We start from the raw sequence: 22,386 nt of genomic DNA on the forward strand, positions 1-22,386 counted from the left end.
ATCTTTTTTTTTTTTTGGATTCAAGGTTGTGCTCTGTCACCCAGGCTGGAGTGCAGTGTCACAATCATAGCTCACACTGCAGCCTTGAACTGCTGGGCTCAAGCAATACTCCCACCTCAGCCTCCCGAGTAGCTGGGACCATAGGGATGTGCCACACCTAGGTAATGTAAAAAATTTTTAGAGACAGTGTCTCACTAGATTGTCCAGGCTGATCTTGAACTCCTAGCCTCAACTAATCCTCCCACTCAGCCTCCTGAGTAGCTAGGGTTACAGGTGTGAGCCACTGCACCCAGCTGAGTGTGTCACACCTTATTTGGCAATAGGGATTTGCAGATGTGGTTAAATTAAGCCTCATAGGGAGATTATCCTGGCTCATCAGGGTGGGGCCAATGTCATCACTAGGGTCCTTTATCGTGGGAAAGGGAACCAGAAGAGAGACAGTGGTATGAAAAGGACCCTGCCTGCTACCACTGGCCAGGAAGGTGGAGGAAGAAGCCTAAGACCCAAGGAATGCCAGCAGCTTCTAGAATCTTGAAAAGGTAAAGAAACAGATTCTCCCTCAAAGACTCCAGAATGAACGCAAGCCCTGTTGACACTTTCATTTTTAGCTTCACGAGGCCTGTTTGGGAACCTTGACCATAAGAATTGTAAGACCACGAATGTGAGTGGCTTCTGGCCTCTAATCTGTGGTCATTTGTTACAGCAGCAACAGAGAACTCATACCCTTGGCCTTGGCCTGTGCTTTTGACATCGCTGAGCATGTGCATGCTCCCTAGCTCCTCTGCCTTCCCTCTCCAGCTTCCAAATAGTAGGGAGTCTCCATCTCCATTTTTACAGAGGAGGAAACAGAGGCTCCATGTGGGGCAGGACATGGTGGAGGCAGGATTTGAAGTGGGTCTGTCTGCCTCTTGCTGGATGGATGAATGAATGAATGAATGTAAGGGGCTGCTAATCTGGAGGACTCCTTAGGTCAACCAGGCATCCTGGCTCCAGGGCCTGCCACTGACTCACCTCAGAACCCTGCTTGAACCATCAGAACTCACCTGCCTCACTTTCCCCCTCTGTGACATGGGGCTCCGGCTCCTATTCAAGCTACTATCACTGGGGGCATTGTGAGGCCACAGATCCCAGAACAAGCCCTCCAAACCCTCACTGACTCTCTATTGCCTCCTAGGTGACCTTCCAAGACTTTAGCCCAGCTCCTGCCAATGTCTCCAACCCTGACCACCCCTCCTTCAGTGGGATGCTCTGCCCAGGAGGGAGAAGCACAGAACGAGGGGAAGAGGAGGTTCCCTCAGGCTGGGCCTCCGGGGCCACCTGTGCAGGGAGCAGGCTCTATTTGGGTTGGTTGTGTCCCTGCTCCTCGACATCCCAGGGTCCCCAGACTGCAGCCCTCAAAATGTTGGGTAAGGTCTTCTTCCCCTGCTGGGGGGCCCTGGGGGAGGTTTGGCTGCCCCTGCCTATCCCATGTCTGGTCTAAGATAGGTCAGGTAGGCCTGGAACACCCCTGGCCACCTTAAAGTGGGTGCGGCTGCTACAACATGTCTGTGGGTGGTCACTTGCCCCGGGGACATGTGTGTGCGTGAATGTGTATGTGCGTTTATTGGTGGATGGTCCCCTGTTCCGTCTAAGATGCAGGGTTTGGGGTGATTTCCAGAGAAGATGGGAAAGTCTCTAATTTTATTTCCCAAGCAAATGACTGTCCCAGTTTTCTGGGGGTGAGTGAGGGCTGCTGGGACCATTGCAGGGAACAATGATAATCTAGGTTTGGTTCCTACTCACAGTGCACACAGTCATCCTTCATGCACTCCCCTGTTCCAAACCTTCACTGGCTCCCTGTTGCCTCCTGGATGACCTTCCAGGACTTTAGCCTAGCTCCTGTCAATGTCTCCGACCCTTACTACGTGATCCTCTCTTTGGTCCATGCTCCAGCCTAATCTAATTGCAGTGGCTTGTGCGTGGTGGCATTCCCAGCCACCACACCTTTACCTACGCCAGTCCTTCCATGCAGAATGCCTTTCCAGGGCCTGCTTTGCCCGCTTCTACTCATTCACAGGCATACCCTCCAGGATGGCTTCCTGCCTCTTTCCCTTGGGTGATCCATCTCTCTGTCTTGGGGTTCTCTGAGCCCTTGACCTGATCCCTTTCTGTTTGGTAAAAAAGTAATTTACCTCTGTGTCCTTCTCCCTGGGAGTCTGTGAGTTCCCCAAGGCTGGGCTGTGCCTGATTCGCCTCTGGAACCTGTTTAGCACAGTGTGTGGCCTGCTACAGGCATTCCTTGAGCACTTGCTGGATGAACGCAGGAATGAATGAATGAATTAATGAATTAATGCAAGGGGCTGCTAATCCACAGGACTCCTCAGGTCAGCCAGACGTCCTGGTTCCAAGTCACCTCAGAACCCTGCTTGAATCATTAGAACTCACCCTGCCTCACTTTCCCCTTCTGTGAAATGGGGCTCCAACTCCTATTCAAGCTACTACCATTTGGGGACATTGTGAGGCCACAGATCCCAGAACATCAGAGTCAGAGGTAGCCCAGAAAGCTTCCCACCCATCCCTACAAATGGGAAACTGAGGTCTGGAGAGGGAAGGGCAGAGCTGGGCTCCGTGTCTCAGGCTCAGACCCACCATCAGGCCTCTCTCTAAAACTAATCCCAGCTGCCACGCTGCACCCTGAGCCTGGAAGCCTGAGCCACACAAGGACGGGGAATTTTCCTTCCCGCTTCCAGAGGTCTCTGAACCTTCCTGACCTTGTCCCCTTTGGAGGGTATTGGGGAGCAGGGTGGGCAGAACCCCAGTTCGCTGTCTGGGGGAGCGCTGCAGGACAGCCTTGTCTGTCTGTCTGTCTGTCTGTGTCAGCCTGCCCTGGGGACCCGAGGTCAGGGAGGAAGTGCCGCATCTGGTCTTCCCCAGAGCGGGAGTGTGAGCAAGGGTGGGATTGCGTGTGGCCCGAGAGTAGCCCCTCCCCTCCCCCTGTCCCCACCCCAAACCCTCTTAATGAAATCAAGCTGGCCCTGCGGCCCAGCCGGGAAGGGAGGAAGGAGGAGGGACGGGAGGAGGGACGGGAGGAGGGAGGGCGGGCAGGCGCCAGCCCAGAGCAGCCCCGGGCACCAGCACGGACTATCTCTCCCAGCCCAGGCGCCCCCCGCTCTCGCTCCATTCGGCGGGAGCACCCAGTCCTGTGCACCAAGGAACTGGTGAGTCCTGGGGTCCTCTCCTCTGTCCTGAGAGCCTGGGGCTGTCTTGGAGCTTAGGGACTGGGGACTGTCGGGGCACTGTGGGGGACCTCTCTGAGTGTGTGTGGGCTTTGAGTGTGTGTTTGGTGTGGTATGCACGAGTGTGGTGGAATCTGAGTCCCATGTGCGGTGCTGGGGTGGGCCGGGGTGGGCCAGAGTGTTGTGTGTGTGCAGCTGGGGCCTTGGTGTAGGGGGCGTGTTGCTCCCACTTCTCTGCAAGTGGATGCCAGGCTGTTGCTTCCAGGATCCGTGTGAGGGTGATGTGGATGGTATTGTCCTGTGTGCGGGGATCGGCTGTGTGTCAGGGGGTTGTGTATGTGTATGTGTTGTGTGTCCGTGTGTGTTCTCTGTGTATTGTGTGCATGGGCCATGAGAGCGCTGTCGGGTGTCTTGGTGCTGTGTGAGTCGGTGTGCCTGTGTTGTGTGTCTTTATACTGTGTGTCCATGCTGCTGCTGTGTGTGTCTGTGTCTGTGTGTGTGTGTGTGTGGAGGGGAGCTGTGCCCATCCAGACCTCCAGGGGCCCAGGTCCCTGTCCTCGGCTGGCCTTGGGGTCGGGGGCTTGTGCAGCGCTCCAACCAGAACCTCCTCCCCGGCACAAGGCCACTAATTGAAGCCAGGTTTCCAAGGGCCACCCCTCCCCCAAAGGCCACCAGTCTCTGGGTGGGGGTGGGGCAGCCCCCGGCCCCCTACCTTCAAGTCTTGGGGTCCCCAGGCCTCAGGGGTGGATCTGCACTCCTCCACATACTCAGGACCGTCTTAGGGCATTTGTCACACTTACACACCGCCAGCCCTGTCTGACATGTCTCCAGGCGGGGAGTCCTGGGCAATCACGTGGTACATGCTAATTGGCACCCACTATGCGCCAGGCACAGCCGCATCTTGTCCTAACAGCAGTCCAGGGAGGTGGCTCTTATCCCCATCATACAGATATGGAAACAGGCTCAGAGAGGTGACATGCTCAGCCCAAGGACACATAGCCGGGAAGTTACCTCCTCTGGGATATACCAAGACAGACTTCTCTGTCCAGGGATCTGCCAGGCTCACCCCTGACTTGCTGTGACCTGGGCAGGCTGTTTCCAGTCTCTGGACCTGAGTTGCCTCTAGGGTGAAGCAAGAAGCATTGGGCCTGACCCCAGCTCCTAATGGCCTGTGAGATTCTGAGTCCTTGAAAAAATTAGGGTCCAGTGGGGAGGTAGGAGGTACCTGGCAGGCAGAATGATGACTTCAGAGTTGTCCAGGACAGTGCTTCATTTCACAGATGGGAAACTGAGGCCCGGAGAGGGCAGGGGCCATCCAGGGCCACACAGCCATCTTTTTTGAGGCTCTGCTGGCTGCAGGTGGGGCTGGGTCCTCCACATGTTGCCCCCACCTTTCCCTGGAAGCCAGAAGGGGTTGTGGGGTACAAGGGACTCTGAGAGTCAGGGTCTCAGCCTTAAAGAGCCAGTGGCAGTTTGCGTGTTCTCCTTTCTTGCCCTCTGTCTCCGACTTCGTGTGTGTGTGTGCTGCATGTATATGTGTGTGTAGGTATATGTGTGCATGCGTATGTGTATGTGTGTGCATGTGTGTGTTTGGTTCCGCATTCCTCGGCGGCCAGAGCTGAGGAGGTCTCACTGAACGGGGTGAAAAGGTTGGTCTTTCCCTGGGCGGTGGCTGGAGCAGACAGTAAGCGCATGTTCCCATCCGGTGATGGTGCTCATTCGTCGGCTCAGGGTGGGAAATTGTTGGCTGAACCTGGAGCTCCGCTAGGGAAGGAATTCAGCTACCCCAGACACCATCTTTCCTCGGGGCTCAGCTACTCCGCATCAGGCACTCCCTGAAAGTTGTCTCATGTGTCCCTAACAGCTCTGAGAGGTGCTACCTGTGGTCACCCTTTCCCAACTTACAGATGGGAACCCACCCAGCCAGAACTTGAGTGGGTCTCCAGACACCACTGGTCCCAGCTGCCCTCTGCAGTGAGAAGTGGTAGTTGTTGCCATGAAAGCTGTCTCCTGGGCTTGACTGGGGGTGGGAGTCAGGGAGGTGACTGGCGGGTCACAGACCCCAAAGCTCAAGGTTGTCTGTAGGAGCCTTTGCTAACGGGTGCCAGAGAGGGCAGGGGTCCCTTCCTCATTTAGCATCTGACAGTGATGTCCACCAGCGGGAACAAGCCATTCCTGGCTCAGAGTGTGTGATGTGTGCAGGTGTGTGTGGTAGTGTAGGTGTGTGTGTGGTGTGTATGGTTGTGTGTATGTGGAGTGTATGCATGTGTATGTGGTGTGTGCATGTGTGTATGATTGTGTGTAGTATGTGAATGTGTGTTTAGGGGTGTATGTGTGCAGCATGTGTGTGCGTGGTCGTGTGTGGGGTGTATATGAGTATGTGTGGCGTGTGTGCATGGTTGTGTGTGGGGTGTGTGTGCATGTGTGTGTATGATTGCGTGTGTAGTCTGTGCATGTGTGTATATGGGTGTGTGAGTGTGTGGCATGTGTGTGCATGGTTGTGTGTGGGGTGTGTGTGCATGTGTGTGTATGATTGCGTGTGTAGTCTGTGCATGTGTGTATATGGGTGTGTGAGTGTGTGGCATGTGTGTGCATGGTTGTGTGTGGGGTGTGTGTGCATGTGTGTGTATGATTGCGTGTGTAGTCTGTGCATGTGTGTATATGGGTGTGTGAGTGTGTGGCATGTGTGCATGGTTATGTGTGGTGTGTGTGCATGTGTGTATATGGGTGTGTGAGTGTGTGGCATGTGTGTGCATGGTTATGTGTGGTGTGTGTGCATGTGTGTATATGGGTGTGTGAGTGTGTGGCATGTGTGTGCATGGTTATGTGTGGTGTGTGTGCATGTGTGTATATGGGTGTGTGAGTGTGTGGCATGTGTGTGCATGGTTATGTGTGGTGTGTGTGCATGTGTGTATATGGGTGTGTGAGTGTGTGGCATGTGTGTGCATGGTTATGTGTGGTGTGTGTGCATGTGTGTATATGGGTGTGTGAGTGTGTGGCATGTGTGTGCATCGTTGTATGTGTGGTGTGTGTGCATGTGTGTGTATGATTGCGTGTGTAGTCTGTGCATGTGTGTATATGGGTGTGTGTGTGAGTGTGTGGCATGTGTGAATGGTTGTGTGTGTGGTATGTGTGCATGTGTGTATATGGGTGTGTGAGTGTGTGGCGTGTGTGCATGGTTATGTGGGGTGTGTGCATGTGTGTGTATGATTGCGTGTGTAGTCTGTGCATGTGTGTATATGGGTGTGTGAGTGTGTGGCATGTGTGTGCATGGTTATGTGTGGTGTGTGTGCATGTGTGTATGATTGCATGTGTAGTCTGTGCATGTGTGTATATGGGTGTGTGTGTGAGTGTGTGGCATGTGTGAATGGTTGTGTGTGTGGTGAGTGTGCATGTGTGTGTATGGCTGTGTATGAATGTGAGTGTGGTGTGTGTGAATGTGCATGTAAACTCCTGGGATCAGACAGAGGAAGGTTCGGATCTCAGCTCAGCTACTCACCATCTGTGTGTCCTTGGGGAAGTAACTGTCTGTCTCTGAACCTCTGTTTCCTCATCTGTAAAATGGAAAGAATGAAGCTGCCGCAGGGCTCCTGTAGGATTAAAGGCATGAAGAGGGCGTAGATGAGTACCCGTGAGGAAAGCATGGGCGACCAGCTCATTTAAAATGAGTCCCCGAGAAGCTTTGTCTCTTTTTTTAAAAATTGAAATAATTTAATGTATTTCATAGAGACGGAGGTTTCCTTATGTTGCCCAGGCTGGTCTTGAACTCCTGGGCTCACATGATCCTCCCAAGTAGCTGGGACTATAGGCATACACCACCAGGCCTGGCTCACTTTTTATTTTTTTTGTAGAGATGGAGTCTTACTATGTTGCCCAAACTCCTGTCCTCAATCAATCCTCCAGCCTCAGCCTCCCAAAGTGCTGGGATTACAAGTGTGAGCCACCACGCCTGGCCACTTTTGCCTCTTTTTATGTCCTGGAATTATTTTTAAATTTTTTTTTGTCATCTAAGCCAGTTTATTCACATTTACATCAGCACAATTAATTTCTTTTTTTGTTTTTTGTTTTCTTTCTTTCTTTCTTTCTTTCTTTCTTTCTTTTTTTTTTTTGACAGGTTCTTGCTCTGTCACTCAGGCTGGAGTGCAGCGCCAACTCTGCTCACTGCAGCCTCAACTTCCCGGGCTCAGGCGATTCTCCCACCTCAGCCTCCTGGGTACCTGGGGCCGCGAGTGTGCACCACTATGCCTGGCTAATTTTTGGTGTTTTTAGTAGAGACAGAATTTTGCCATGTTGACCAGGCTGAGTTCAGGTGATCCTCCCACCTTAGCCTCCCAAAGTGCTGGGATTACAGGCATGAGCCACCACACCCAGCTGATGCAATTAATTTCAATGAAAGCCATGTCACGGAGAAGCCTCAGGTGACCTGGAACAAGCCCCTAAATGGCCCACCCTGGTTCCTACCTCACCTTCGGAATCCTCACGGTACTTGTGGGGAAGGTAGCGTCCTCTGCTTCACCAAGCAGGTTCTGAGGCCCAGGTGCTGGAGATGTGACCACAGCCAAGGCCTTGGGAACCTGACTTCCACCTCCAGCCCAGAACTTGCTGTGTGACCCCAGGCCTGCCCTTTGCCTTCTCTGGGCCTCTGTCTCTCCACCTCAGTCCCCTCAGGCCTCAGGATAGGAGATCCTAAGGCTTTTCTGTGTTGGAGCTTCTAGACCCAAGCCAGCTTCGGGGACCTGAGCCCTCTGCTGGGCCGGGCAGAGGTTCTCAGAGGATAGCACAGTGAATTGTGCCTGGGTTTGTCTGAGCAGCTGGGAGCCCCCAGCCCACATTGGCGGGGAGAGTTAGTGTTTTGAAACTCAGCTCCTCTGTCAACTCTGGCTATGAGGAATTAATTCATCAGCTGGGCTGTCTGGGCCAGGTGGGGTCTTGGGGTTCACCCGGGAGCAGCCTTCCATCAGGGCAGGGAAGCCCCTGGCTCATCTGGTTCCCATCTAGTGGGGGTGGGGCGCATCCGCAGCTCAGCTTTGTTTTGGGAACCAGTACTTCTCCACCCTGGGGCCCATCCTGGCTCCTGCTTGGAGCCTGGGGGTGAGGGCAGCCACGGGGCTGTCCATGCATGTCCCTGGCATCCATGACCACTGCCTAGCTCAGAGACCTGGAGGCTTCAAACCCTAGGAATTTTTTTTCTTTTTTCTTTTTCTTGAGATAGGTTCTCGCTCTGTCACCCATGCTGGAGTGTGCAGTAGTGCAATCTCGGCTCACTGTATCCGCCTCCAGGGTTCAAGTGATTTTCCTGCCTCGCCTCCTGAGTAGGTGGGATTACAGGGGCATGACACCATGCCCAGCTGATTTTTGTATTTTTAGTAGAGATGGGGTTTCACCATGTTGGCCAGGCTGGTCTCAAACTCCTGATCTCAGGTGATCGGCCCACCTCAGCCTCCCAAAGTCCTGGGAGTATAGGTGTGAGCCACTGTGCTCGCCCAGCTAGGAATCTTTTGCAGAATAAGGTAGAGCTGGGCTGGGGGAAGGTTTGAGAAAGCCCCTGAACCACTAGGATGTGACTGTGTGGAGCCACTTTGGCTGCCCAGTGCATGGGGTCGAGACCCTGAGGGGAACAGGACCACAGAGGGGCTAGGGGCTGGAGGGAAGGGTCCCAGGGTTGTGGGTAGGGGGTGAAGTATCACTCAGCAACCTCAGTCACTCACTCGGTTTCTTACTTACTCCGCCCTGCCATCATTTCTCCCTTTCTGCTTGGATCCAGACCCAGCTCTTCCCTGGCAAGTCATCATGTCCCTCTCAGCCTCAGTTTTTTCATCTGCAAAATGGGCCTAATCATAGAACCTCCCACACTGGGCAGTGATCAGGATTCATTGAGAAATTCCATGTAAGAAACTTAAAATAGTGGCTGACACATAAAGCCACGGAAGTGTAAGTTATCATTATTAATTCAGCCAAGTCAATCGGGGTATGTTTATTGAGCACTTACTGTATACCAGATATGGGGCCAAACCCTGAGGAGGCCAAGATGAATAAGATTCAGCCTCTGCCCTCTGGGACCTCCAGGGAAGTGGGGGAGCACATCTGTACCCCACACCTGAACCAGCGGGGCTCAGGCCCTGGGAATGGAAGGGACTTGCAGGAAGGTGTTTCATGCTCCCTGTTCCTCCTGGGGGCTGGTGAGCCTGTTTCTGAATCCTGACACTCTAGGTCCCGCCATGACTTCTCTCCTCCCTCCTGTCTCACAGGTCCTGGGGGCACCATGGTTTCAGCGGCAGCCCCCAGCCTCCTCATCACTCTGTTGCTGCTCCTGGGGTCTGTGCCCACTACCGACACCCGCTCTGTGCCCCTGAAGGCCGCGTTCCTGGAGGACATGGCAGGTAGTGGGGAGGCCGAGGGCTCGTCCGCCTCCTCCCCGAGCTTCCCGCCACCCTGGACCCCGGCCCTCAGCCCCACATCAATGGGGCCCCAGCCCACACGCCTGGGGGGCCCGTCACCCCCTACCAACTTCCTGGATGGGATCGTGGACTTCTTCCGCCAGTACGTGATGCTGATTGCTGTGGTGGGCTCCCTGGCCTTTCTGCTGATGTTCATCGTCTGTGCCGCTGTCATCACCCGGCAGAAGCACAAGGCCTCGGCCTATTACCCATCATCCTTCCCCAAGAAGAAGTACGTGGACCAGAGTGACCGGGCTGGGGGCCCCCGGGCCTTCAGTGAGGTCCCTGACAGAGCCCCCGACAGCCGGCCCGAGGAAGCCCTGGATTCATCCCGGCAGCTCCAGGCCGACATCTTGGCCGCCACCCAGAACCTCAAGTCCCCCACCAGGGCAGCACTGGGCGGTGGGGAGGGAGCCAGGATGGTGGAGGGCAGGGGGGCGGAGGAAGAGGAGAAGGGCAGCCAGGAGGGGGACCAGGAAGTCCAGGGACATGGGGTCCCAGTGAAGACACCAGAGGCGCAGGAGGAGCTGTGTTCAGGGGTGCCTGAGGGGGTTCTGGTGGCCGGTGAGGGCCAAGGGGAGCTGGAAGGGTCTCTCTTGTTAGCCCAGGAAGCCCAGGGACCAGTGCATCCCCCCGAAAGTCCCTGTGCTTGCAGCAGCGTCCACCCTAGTGTCTAATAGTCCTCCCGGGCTGCCAGCCCTGACTGTCGGGGCCCCAAGTGGTCACCTCCCTGGGCCTGAAAAGACCTTCAGCCCTGACTGCTTCCTGACACTCCCTCCTTGGCCACCTTGTGGTGCCAATCCCAGCATGTGCTGATTCTACAGCAGGCAGAAATGCCAGTCCCCCGGAGGAATCTCACCAAGTGCCATCATCCTTCACCTCTGCAGCCTCAAAGGGCTACATCCTAAAGCACAGCTCCCCTGACAAGGTGAGGGAGGACATGTGTCCCTGTGACAGCCAGGATAAAACATCCCTCGAGGCTGGGTGCGGAGGCTCATGCCTGTAATCCCAGCATTTTGGGAGGCCAAGTCCAGACGTCGCTTGAGACCAGGAGTTCAAAACCAGCCCTGGCAACATTGCGAGACACCCCATCTCTACAAAAACAAAAAACAGTCCACTATATCAGCCACATCAACTGGGAATCATGTCACAGGTCATTCCTGGGGCAAACATCACTGCTTTTCCATCAAGGGAGCAAAGAATAAGTGGGAGTTTTGGAAGAGTTTGGATGAGAGACGCTGAGGTGCCCAGCGTTCGTAAGGCAACATGCAGCCTGGCGTGAAGCAATATTTTGGAACTGCAAAGGATCCCCCTCTTGTGTCTTTTCAATCCTGAATATTTTAGTGTTATTCTGCCTGTGTTCAGAGCTACAGCAGCAGAAGTGGGCGTGGTTAATTAGGACACTTCTGTGAGAGGACCCCTGCACACATTGCAACAGGTCCCTAAATGAGCATTTCCTAAACTGGATTCCCTGAGGCACTCTTCGAAGCAAGATTTTTTTTTTCTTTTCTTTTTTTTTTTGAGACAGAGTCTCGCTCTGTCACCGAGACTGGAATGCAGTGGTGCAATCTTGGTTCACTGCAACCTCCAACTCCCAGGTTCAAGCGATTCTCCTGCCTCAGTAGCTGGGATTACAGGTGCCCACCACTACGCCTGGCTAATTTTTGTGTTTTTAGTAGAGACGGGGCTTCACCATGTTGGCCAGGCTGGTCTGGAACTCCTGACCTTCAGGTGATCCACCTGCCTCGGCCTCCCAAAGTGCTGGGATTACAGGCGCGAACCACCTGGCCCAAACTACTTTTTAAAACAGCTACAGGGTAAAATCCTGCAGCACCCACTCTGGAAAATACTGCTTTTAATTTTCCTGAAGGTGCCCCCCTGTTTCTGGTTGGTCCAGGATTAGGGATGTGGGGTGTAGGGCATTTAAACCCTCTCAAGCCCTCCCCAAGCACCCCCTCCCTGGGGGTGAGCTTCTCATCCCACTACTGCTGCTGGGATGAGGTGAACGAATGGAACTCTTCCTACCTGGCCTCCAAAGCAGCCTAGAAGCTGGGGGCCTGTGTTTCAATGGACCTCCACCCTGGGGGAGTCCGAGGGGCTGGGGGAGGGTTTCTGACGCCCAGCCTGGAGCAGGGGGTCCCTGGCCAACCCCCGTCGCTCACACATTGTCTGGCAGCCTGTGTCCACAATATTTGTCAGTCCTCGACAGGGAGCCTGGGCTCCGTCCTGCTTCAGGGAGGCTCTGGTGGGGGGTCCTCTCCCTCATCCCTCCATCTGGGGCTCCCCCAACCTCTGCACAGCTCTCTGGGTGCTGAGATATAATGCACCAGCACAATAAACCTTTATTCTGGCCTGAAGTCTCACTGGTTTTCTGGGGGCTGGGAGGGTGAGGCTGCTGGGGAGGGGCTCTTGCATGGGGATGGGGACAACTTTCTGGGGAGACACATCAGCCCAGCCCTGGAGGCTGAAGGGACAGATTGATGTGGGAAAGAAAGAAAAGACCAGTGCTCCTGAGGAATGGGCTGGAACTCATGTCCCCAGGGGTGGAGCACCAGCTCTGGACTTGTGGCCACGCAGACCCAGGTTCTAGGCCCAGCTCTGCACTTACTGTGGCCATGGGAGAGTCACTCACCTCTCTGTCTCCCCTGCAGGTGGTGGAGGACTGGGACGGGTCTCATGGACAATGCCCCCCTCACCGCACCCTTGGCTGGGATTGGGGGTAGGAGGCAGCCCTGGCCCTGCAGTCGGCCTTTGCCTTTTGTCTCCCTACCCACCAACCTCCTCTTGGTCTTTGATGGCAAGTTCCTGCAGCGACTTCTTCCCCGCACCCTGGGCCTCAGGAGCTGCCAGCTGGAATCCAGATGTGGCTGGGGCTGGGAGCATGTGCTGGGTCCCTGGGGTTGGGGGGCAGTGGGCCATCCCCCGCAGCCCCTCCCCTCCACCGACCCCACCTCCACCCGGAGGGGGCCCCTGAGGTTTGGGTTTCATAACACACAATGGCCTCTGTCTCACTCAGTGGGGAAGGGCCCTCCCTTTCTCAGCCCAGCCAGGCCTGCCAAGAACAGCGGGAGGGTGGAAGAGGAATACCTGTGTGTGCTGCGTGGCTCTGACCAAATCGTTCAACTTCTCTGGGTGTCACAGGCTGTGATTTCTTCTTGTTCCCAGATGTCTTAGGTGTTGTGACTGGGAAGTGCATGAAGCTTCGCTTGAATACACAAAAATCTAGTAAAATAGAAGCAGTCGTTAGAGACCCTGGGGGAGCAGGCGGGGGTGAGCTCCCCGATCAGCGGCTCCAGTCTGCAGCCTTCCACTAAGGCTCAGCAGGACCCTCTAGAGGACATGGAGTTCGTGACCTCAGCCAGAGCCTGTGAACCCCAAGGTTGGTGGGGGGTGGATGAAGGAGGTGTCCCGAGCACCAGAGCAGTTCACCTCTGAGCTTTTACAGCTGCTGTTCCTTCTGCCTATGACACCTTTCCACCCCTCCCAACTCCTTGCCACCTTGCTAACTCCCCCTCATCCTTTAGCTTCTGGCCTAGATGTCCCTTCCTCCTGGGAGCCTTCCCTGATACCGGCCCCCCTCCACAGTCCCTTGGCTCAGTGATAATAATGGCTTCCAATTAATGAGCCCCTGTTATGTGCCAGGCCCTGCTCTCAGTACTTGGCATCATTAACTCGTTGAGTCTTGCAGCCCTCTGAGGTGGGCACTGTTATTATTCTCATGTCACAGATGTGGAAACTGAGGCCCAGAGAGGTGATGATGTCGGCTGCCCAGGTCCCAGAGCCAGGATTCCAGCCCAGCAATCTGATCCCAGCGTCTGAATTCTCCACTGGGCTCTAATGCTTCTTTGAAGAATGAATGAATGAATGAATGAATCTCTTGGGAAGGAGACAGCAGGGCTCCTCTCCTGCTTAAAGCCACTCCCATCTGCTCTTACATCTGCTATGGGGTTACCTAGAAGGGGCATTTTATGGGCACACATCTGACTGGGCACCAGTGAACACTGAGCCATAGAGGGAGATGGTAGTTGCCGGGGGGTAAACAGGATTGGGGGAGATTTGGGTTTGAGGCTGGGGGAGAGGGTTCCACTGTTCTCAGGGGCTGAGGAGTCTGCCAGGGCCTGAACAGTCCCCCACTGTCTCTGGGCTTGTAAAACGGCACAGCTGCCCCCAGCCTGTGAGTCTGTCCCCAAGCCAGGCCTGCTGTCATTCTAAAGGGGGAGGGGGAGGAGCAGCAAAACTACCCCAAGGCCTCAACCCCAGCTCAGGGTAGAGATGGGGGATTCTGGTCAACTGTGTGGGTGCTGGGGGTGCTAAAGGGCCACTGGTTGGAAGTGGGACTCCTTCCCAGCCCCTTGCTCTGCTCTGATCAACCCAGGAGTGCTGGGCGTTCCCTGGCTGGGATCAAGTCGAAGGTGAGAGTGAGATCGGGCAGTGGGCACATCTCTGCTGGGCACATAGTCTTTAACCCTCTTGTGATGTTTAAGGTGGTTCTGGTCCCGTGGTCACCTTGTCTGGGTTCAGTCCCAGCTCCACTCTTTCTTAGCTGTGGAGCCTTGGGCAAGTTGCCTCACCTCTCTGGGCCTCCGTTTTCACTTGCGTAAAGACGGAATGACCCTATCCCAGGTAGCAGAGGTCTTCACCTACACGTCGGGATGACCTGGGAGTTTAACAAAATGCTGGCTCCTAGCCAGGTGCTAGGTGGCTCACACCTATAATCCCAGCACTTTGGGAGGCCAAGACGGGAGGATCACTTGTACCAGGAGTTCGAGACCAGCCTGGGCAACATAGGGAGACCCTGTCTTTAAAATAGTAATAATAATATATATCCAGGAGTGGTGGTGGGCACCTTTGATCCCAGCTATTTGGGAGGCTAAGTTAGGAGGATTGACTGAGCCCAGGAGGTTGAGGCTGCAGTGAGCCATAATCGCATCACTGCACTCCAGCCTCAGTGACAGAGAGACTCTGTCTCAAAAAAAAAGTTGACATCTAGGCAGGGTATGCTGGCTTACGTCTGTAATTCTAGTACTTTGGAAAGTTGAGGCAGGAGGATTGCTTGGGCTCATGATTCTGAGACCAGTCTGGGTAACATGGTGAGATCCCATTAAAATTAAAAAATTAAAAAATTAAAAAATTAAAATACTGGCTCCCAGACCCCACCTAGACCAATGACATCAGAGTCTCTGAGGATACAGCTGAGCAATTGTTACTGCCAAGATGCAAAGTCCACAAGGAGAGAGGCCTGGGGGTTGGCCCACGACTGCCTCTCTTGCGCTTGGCATGGTTCCTGGCACACAGTAGGGGTTCTGTGTGTATATGTGTACAAGTGTGTAAGGCCGAAGGGGGTCATATGAATCAATGTACCATACATCCCTAACCATATTTAACCCTCACTGCATTCCCCACAGAGAGCTGGGCAATATCAGTACCCATATTGCACAGATGAAGAAATTGAGGCTCAGAGACTTGCAGTGACTTTCCTGAGGTCACACAGCCCAGCAAAGCTGGGATTCGAACCCAGGTCTGTCTGGTTCCTCAAGGCTGTTCAGCTGCCTCATTTTAGAACGTATCTGTGATCTGAAGGCCACGCCCTCCACTATCGGTGCAGTGGGGCGTGTGTTTCATCATTGGTCCTGTGTCCCTTTTTCGGCCCCCCCGTCCTTCTCCCCGGGGTGTTGACTGTGGGTCATGCCTGTCCTGGTTCTCATTCACACAGGCCTAGAATCATCCAATCTACTCCTGTTGGGATTAATTAACCCTCTGGGTTCTGAGGTGGCCCAGGAGAAAGTAGCAAGTTCATAGCTTCTCTGATTTCCAACCATGACTATTTCATAAGCACCTACTATGTGCTGGGTATTGGGAACACAGTGTTAGCAAAATAGACCTGAAGTTGTATTCTAGTGGAACAGATGAAAATTAATCAAAGAATGATCTAGACGCAGCTACAGTGATTAGTAACAGAAATAGCTGCCATTTGTAAAAGGGCTATTATGCACATGGCTGGTGCTTTGCCAATAATATTTTTAACAGCTTTACAGAGGGTTAACTGACACAGAATAAAATGCATATATTTAAAGTGTACAATTTGGCCAGGCCCAGTGGCTCATGCCCGTAATCCCAGCACCTTAGGAGGTCAAAGCAGGAGGATCACTTGAGGCCAGGCATTCGAGACCAGCCCAGCAATGTAGTGAGACCGCCCCCCCAACCCCCTCACTACCAAAAAAAAAAAAAAAAATTAAATTAACCAGGGCCGGATGCTGATGGCTATGCCTATAATGCCAGCGATTTCGGAGGCTGAGGTGTGAGGATCCCTTGAGACCTGGAGTTTGAGACTAGCCTGGGCAACATGGTGAAACCTCGTCTCTACAAAAAAAAAAAAAAAAAAAAAAACCCAAAAATTAGCTTGCATGGTGGCGCGTGTGTAGTCCCAACTACTTGGGAGGCTGAGATGGGAGGATCACTTGAGTCCAGGAGGTTGAGGCTGCAGTGAACTGTGACTGCACCACTGCACTCCAGCATGGATGACAGAGCGAGATCTTGTCTCAAAAAAACAAAAAACAAAAAAGAAACAAACGAAAAACCCAACTGGGCGCAGTGGCTCATGCCTGTAATCCCAGCACTTTGGGAGGCCGAGGCAGGTGGATCATGAGGTCAGGAGATCGAGACCATCCTGGCCAACATGGTGAAACCCCGTCTCTACTAAAATACAAAAATCAGCTGTGCGTGGTGGTGCATGCCTGTAGTCCCAGCTACTCAAGAGGGTGGGGCAGGAGAATAGTTTGAACCCAGGAGGCGGAGGTTGCAGTGAGCCGAAATTGCGCCACTGCGCTCCAGCCTGGTGACAGAGTGAGACTACGTCTCAAAAGCAAACAACAACAACAACAACAAAAAAGTGTACATTTTGATGATTTTTGACATATGTTTACACTAGAACCGTCATCACAATCAAAATAATGCACATTCCATCACCTCCAGAAGTTCCTTGGTACCCCTACATAATCCTTCCTTACTCTTCCTTTTCATCTTTCCTCCCTCCCCTAATGACCAGGCAACTATTGATTTGCTTTCTGTCACTATGAATGGTTTTAATTTTTCTGGAATTTTCTACAAACGGAAACATACAATGTGTGTTGTCTTTTCTGCCTGGCTTCTTTCACTCTGCATAAATGTTTTGAGATGTATTCATATTTTTGTATGTATCAATATCTCACTCCTTTTCATTGCTGAGTAGCACTCTGTCGCATGGACGTACCACAAGTTATTTATCCATTCACCTGCTAATGGACATTTGGATGGTTTCCAGTTTGGGGATATTACAAAGAAAGTTGCTATGAACTACTAATGTTATTTGATGTTTTTCCTCACAACCTTCAAGATGAGCTGATCATTCTTTCTCTCCATTATACAGATGAGAAGAATGGAGGCTCAGTGGAGGCTCAGAGGGGTCAGGTGACTCATCCAACATCACACAGCCAGTAGTTGGAGTGTTGAACCTTAAAGAGTGGGGATGTGAGAGCTGAAAGTGACTTTAGGGAAACTTCTAAGGTTCAGAGGGCGTCAGCATCACTTGGACCCCCGAGTGCTGTTTTAGGTCTGCAGGAGATTCTGATGTACTAAAGTTGAAGATCCCAGCCCTTTATTTTATAGGTGGGCATGTGAGAACCAGACAGGGGCTCGGGTGGGGCAGAGCTGGGCAGGAATCAGGTCTCTTGTGGCAAGTCTTGAGCTGTGTCCAGCTCTGCACTGCTTCCTCCTTGATTCTTCATCTATTTTGGGAGAAGTATCTTCATCTGTCTGGAGTGGGACGAGGAATTGCCATTTTTTCAGGAGGTTTTAATTTCAGAATTCCTTTGGCTGCTCAGAAATAGCAGCAGGGATTTGGTGATGGCTCCAGGGCCCGGGAGGTTTCCCGGCAGCTGCTCCCTCTCCCCAGGGGCGTCCAGGGTTTATGGCAGCAGCTGCAAAGCAAATAACAGCCCTGCTCTTAAATCCACTCTGGCCAGGGACACTGATGCCAGAGGCCCCTGGGATGTCTACCACCCACTGGGGCCCTGTAGTGATACCTGGGAGTGCCCTGGGAGGCTGGAGAGTCCAGACTTGGGGGTGACCACCTGCAGCCTCTCCCTTAGAGTTTGGGGAGTCAGGCCCAACCGGCAGAGCTGGAGGGGGAAGAGGAGGGATGTGGATTGCATTCTTTTTCTTCTCCCTCCGGGGATCACAGGGGGCAAAGATTACAGACAGCAAAGGGCAGAGGGAGGTAGAAGGGCACTGGGGCCACAGCCCCTGCCCTGCCTCTCCTCTCCCCGCAGAATACAGTGAGGCTAAGAAATATGGGTGCACTTTACAAATGTTCCCAGAAGTGTGTGTGGTGGTTAGGGGTGCAGGGTTTCAGATGCCCTAGGCTGGAATCCTCGTTCTACCATCTCTCCTGGAGAAGTCACTTAACCCCTATGGGCCTGCATTTCCTGATCTGTGAAATGGCCATAATGGTGGTACCTACCTTGGAGTGTAGGTGAGGTGAGATTTGAGTTCATTTACTTAAAGTGCTTGGAATGGGCTCCCTGTGGGAGTGTGAGGTGTGGCTAGCTGCGAACTGTGAAGTGCAGTGCCCGCAGAAGGGCAAAGGGGAAACCTATCTCTAAACAGCCGGCTGTTCTAGAGTCACCTTTTCTTTCCAGGTCTAGTTTAGAAGCTTCAGAATCATAAGATCAGTATTCTCAGATGCTTGAAACTTTACGTCTTAACATCTTTTCACAGGGGGGAGGGCAGTGGAAGTGCTGGAGACGCCAGAGCAGGGCCAGGAGCCAGGGAAGACCTGCAGACCCCAGGGAGGGGTGGAGGATGTGGCCAGAGAAGAGACAGGTTCCCTCTACCCTCTGGGTGGCAAAAAAGCCCTCCAATCCATGCATGCCTCTGCAGGGGCTGTGCATCCAGTGAGGTGAGGGGTCATGCCTCAGCTGTTCCCTGTCTTCCTCTGGGGTGTGGCTTAGATGTTGTCTGGGCCAGTGTAGCTGGAGATGCAGCAGGTGACAAGTGTGGGGGAGCCCAGAGGCTAGGGCTGGTCTGGGGCAGGCGCCAGGGTTATTTCTGGGCAGAAAGAGAAGGGGGATCCAGCTGGGTTAATGACCAGGTGACCTGGAACTTCCTCCTTCTCTCTGTTTTGTTCCCATCTATATAAACTTGTCAGCATGCACCCTAGGTAGCAACGTCCTCCAGGCCCAGTGGGGGAAGAGCGCAAGGTGTCTGACTCACCTCCCAGGAGAGTTGGGTTCAAATCCCAGCCTTAGAGTTCCACATCCAGGCTGTGATGTGGAGCAACTTGGGCCTCCTCTTGGAGCCTCAGGACTTCACCTGGTCCTGAGGTCCTACCCTGTTGGGGGCCCCAAGGAGAAAATGCTGGTGGGGTGTGTGGCCCAGGGCCCAGGATGGAATAAGGGCAGTTCCAATGATCCCTGCTGGCCCTGCCCTCAGGAAGCTCTAACTAGCACGCTGCCTCCCTCGGGCAGTTCTGATCGGTGAGACTGGGTGGCTCCTCCTCTGAGCCCTGCTGCTTAGAGTCCAGTGTGGAGCTAGGTACCCAGTAGATGCTCAATAAATGTTGAGAAGGGAATGCTATGCCCTCTTCAAGGCTGGGCTCTCAAACTAGGAGCAGAGGGGATGCAGGGGATGCGTGGCATCAAAGGTGTTGGATATCTCCTCTGCTCCTGCCTCCAGAGGGTGGCTGTGATATGAGGGGCTCAGGGAAACCCACTCGACCCCCATACCTCCTGCCTCTGTCCTTCCTCAGCGTTTAAATCTCACCGTTAGGATTTCTATCACTTCTATCACTTCTGTGCACCAGGCATGGCACTAAGCAGTTTCTATACCTCGGGTCCTCACAAAGCTGCGGGAAGCACCGCTGTTATCCACCTTCTACAGAGGAAGGTGCGGAAGCTCAGAGAGGTGAAGTGGCATGCCCAAGGTCACACAGCCAGAAAGTGCCTGCGCCCAGCTTTGAACCTTTTGAGGTTGTTGGACCCTGTAGCACTAACCACTGCTCCACCGTGGCTGCAATCCCATGAACGAATGAATGCATGCATGTATGCATGAATGAATGAATGGGGGATGGGGCCCACGGCTAATGTATCCAACGTCTGAGTGGCCCCACAGCTCAGTTGGCAGCAGCAGATGTCTTCACAGCTGCCAGGGACTGCGTCCCTTGAGGTCCGCCCGGAGGCTTTGACCACAAACGCCTCCGCTGAGCTGAGCCCTTCTTATCTGTTCACAAACTGCATATGTCCGCACCCAGCCCGGGAGGAGAACCCAAGCTGGTGGGTCGTGTAGCATCCTAGCACCGCGAAGGATGACCCAATGGGCTGCTGTTTATCCCCATCTTACAGTGCGGGAAGCCCACGGCAGCTGAAGTGGCCTGGCTGGGGGCTCGTGGCTGGTGCATGACCACGTCAGGCCTGCTGGACTCATACTCTTATTCCTGCTCCAGGCGCTGCATGCGGGAGGTGCTGAGTGTCCACGGAGTCTGGAGTCCAGGACCGCAGCCCTGGGGCTCTCCAGAAGCCCACATGAAGGTGGGGAGTGGGCGGGGTCCCTGGGCAGGTCCTGGCCCTCGGTTGGGAGCCCCAGGGTGGAGGTCTGGCCCTGCCCCCTCCTTGGCTGTGCCACCTGGCACAGAAAGGGTTGCTTGCCCTTTCTGGACCACAGCTAGACAGAGAAAGGGAAGAATGAGGCTTGTGCTGGATTTCAGGGAGCTGATGAGTCCCAAACCCTGTGTTCCAGGGCAGTATTATGGTTAGCGCTGGAGGAAAAGGAGATACAGGGTGGCATTTTTCCCTAAATAAAAAGAATTGGGCCAGGCATGATGGCTCAGGGCTGTAATCCCAGCACTTTGAGAGGCTGAGGCAGGCAGATTGCTTGAGTCCAGGAGTTCGAGCCCACCCTGGGCAACGTGACAAGACCCCATCTCTACAAAAAATACAAAAATTAGCTGGGCATGGTAGCGCATGCCTGTAGTCCCGTTAGTCAGTAGGCTGAGGTGGGAGAATCACTTGAGCCCGGGAAGTTGAGGCTGCAGTGAGCTGTGATTGTGCCACTGCGCTCTAGCCTGACAATAGAGTGGGACCCTATCTTAAAAAAAAAAAAAAAAATCACTCAATTCTTGCACAAAGTCTCAGGAGAAACTGGACTCTTTCCTCACTTTAATCCATCCCAGAGAGATCAACTCCTCTGCCCACCCGCTATTTTAAGAGACTCCTAGGAGAAACCTAGTTCCTTTGGTCCTTTCTCCACGATCTCACAATCCCTGACTCTCCGGAAGTTCTTTCTGCTATATAGCCTAAGTCAAGCAGGGTGGGCCAAAGGCCAGTTTCCCCACATTCTGGCCTGCAGCAGAGCTCTGGCTGGAGGACTGGGCCAGCTATTGAGGAGCCAGTTAGAAACACTCTTGAATTCTTCCCATGACCTCTCATAAGATAAGAACATCTTGTCCTTGTTCAGATCTGATTCTTTGTGCTGTCTGGTTTGGAGCAGACTGGGATGGAGATAAATGTCTTTCTTGGAGAGTCACATGGCTGCATCCACCTAGTGTTGTAAATGTGCTGCCTTTTGACCCAGAAATTCTTTTCTGGAACTTGCCTGCAAAAATACTTGTGCTTGGATGCTAAGATGGGCACACAAGGATGTTCATGCCAGTGTTGTTCAGAATAAGTGAAAAGAAAGGGCTAGGCTGGGTGCAGTGGCTCTCTCCTGCTATCCCAGCACTCTGCGAGGCCAAGGTGAGAGGATCACTTGAGGTCAGGAGTTCAAGACCAGCTTGGCCAACATGTTGAAACCCCATTTCTACTAAGAATACAATAATTAGACGGGTGTGGTGGCAGGACCCTGTAATCCCGGCTACTTGGGAGGCTGAGGGAGGAGAATCTCTTGAACCTGGGAGGTGGAGGCTGCAGTGAACTGAGATCACACCACTGCACTCCAACCTGGGCAACAGTGCAAGACTCCATCTTAAAAAAAAAAAAAAAAAAGAATAAGTGAAAAAAAAAAGCAAAGCACCCATGTGCCCATCAGTGTAGCGGGGTTGAAGAAACAGTCATCTCATCCAGTGAGAGGCTCAGGGCTTTGACTCTTTTTGTTTGTTTGTTTGAGATAGGGCCTTGCTCTGTCACCCCAGGTTGGAGTGCAGTGGTGCAATCACAGCTCACTGCAACCTCGATCTCCCAGGCCCAAGTGATCCTCTCATCTTAGCCTCCCTCGGAGTAGCTGGGACCACAGATGCATGCCATCATGCTTGGCTAATACTTTTTTCTTTTTAGTAGAGATGGGGGTCTTGCTATGTTACCCAGACTGGTCTCAAACTCCTGAGCTCAAGTGATCCTCCTGTCTTGGCCTCCCAAGGTGCTGGGATTATAGGCGTGAGCCACCACACCCGGCCAGGGGCCTTTCTCTTATGGAGCTCTGGCTTCTCTGGCTTCTCCCCAGTGAATTACCTGTTTCTGTCTGTGGTCTATACTTGCATTGGTTGTGTATCCAGTGATTTTGAACTTTTTTGAGGCACAGAACCCTTTGTTCAAATAAAGGAATCCTAACATGTAAGTCAAATGAAAGTAGAGCTAAACCCTTGAAAGGGATGGGATACCCAGGCTCACTTCCCTTTGCCCCCATAGGGGCCTCAGGCTCAGTGAAGCATAGTTTGCAGACAGTTGTTCTAGTCCCTCCACTCAAGCTATGGATGGGAAACTGAGACT

At 53.4% G+C, this 22,386-nt stretch overlaps 1 protein-coding gene across 13 annotated transcripts in view; it reads left to right on the plus strand.

Moving 5' to 3' along the window:
* The window catches only part of LOC117089454 (transmembrane protein 119), a 46,003-nt gene extending 33,994 nt beyond the window's left edge, over positions 1 to 12,009 (plus strand). For 11 of the 13 annotated variants that reach the window (XM_033220736.1, XM_033220740.1, XM_033220743.1 and 8 more), the window contains one exon: positions 9,464 to 12,009. In XM_033220736.1, coding sequence (XP_033076627.1) covers positions 9,464 to 10,329 — 866 coding nt within the window. In that variant the 3' untranslated portion in view covers positions 10,330 to 12,009. Of the gene's footprint in view, positions 1 to 194; positions 1,407 to 3,045; positions 3,198 to 9,463 lie in introns of those variants that run through there. The other 2 variants (XM_033220746.1, XM_033220747.1) reach the window with 2 other exon arrangements.
* The last annotated feature ends 10,377 nt before the right edge of the window (positions 12,010 to 22,386 follow it).

This window comes from Trachypithecus francoisi, unplaced genomic scaffold, assembly GCF_009764315.1.
Source record: "Trachypithecus francoisi isolate TF-2019V2 unplaced genomic scaffold, Tfra_2.0 Lachesis_group11, whole genome shotgun sequence".
In the NCBI taxonomy this organism is placed as follows: Eukaryota; Metazoa; Chordata; class Mammalia; order Primates; family Cercopithecidae; genus Trachypithecus; species Trachypithecus francoisi.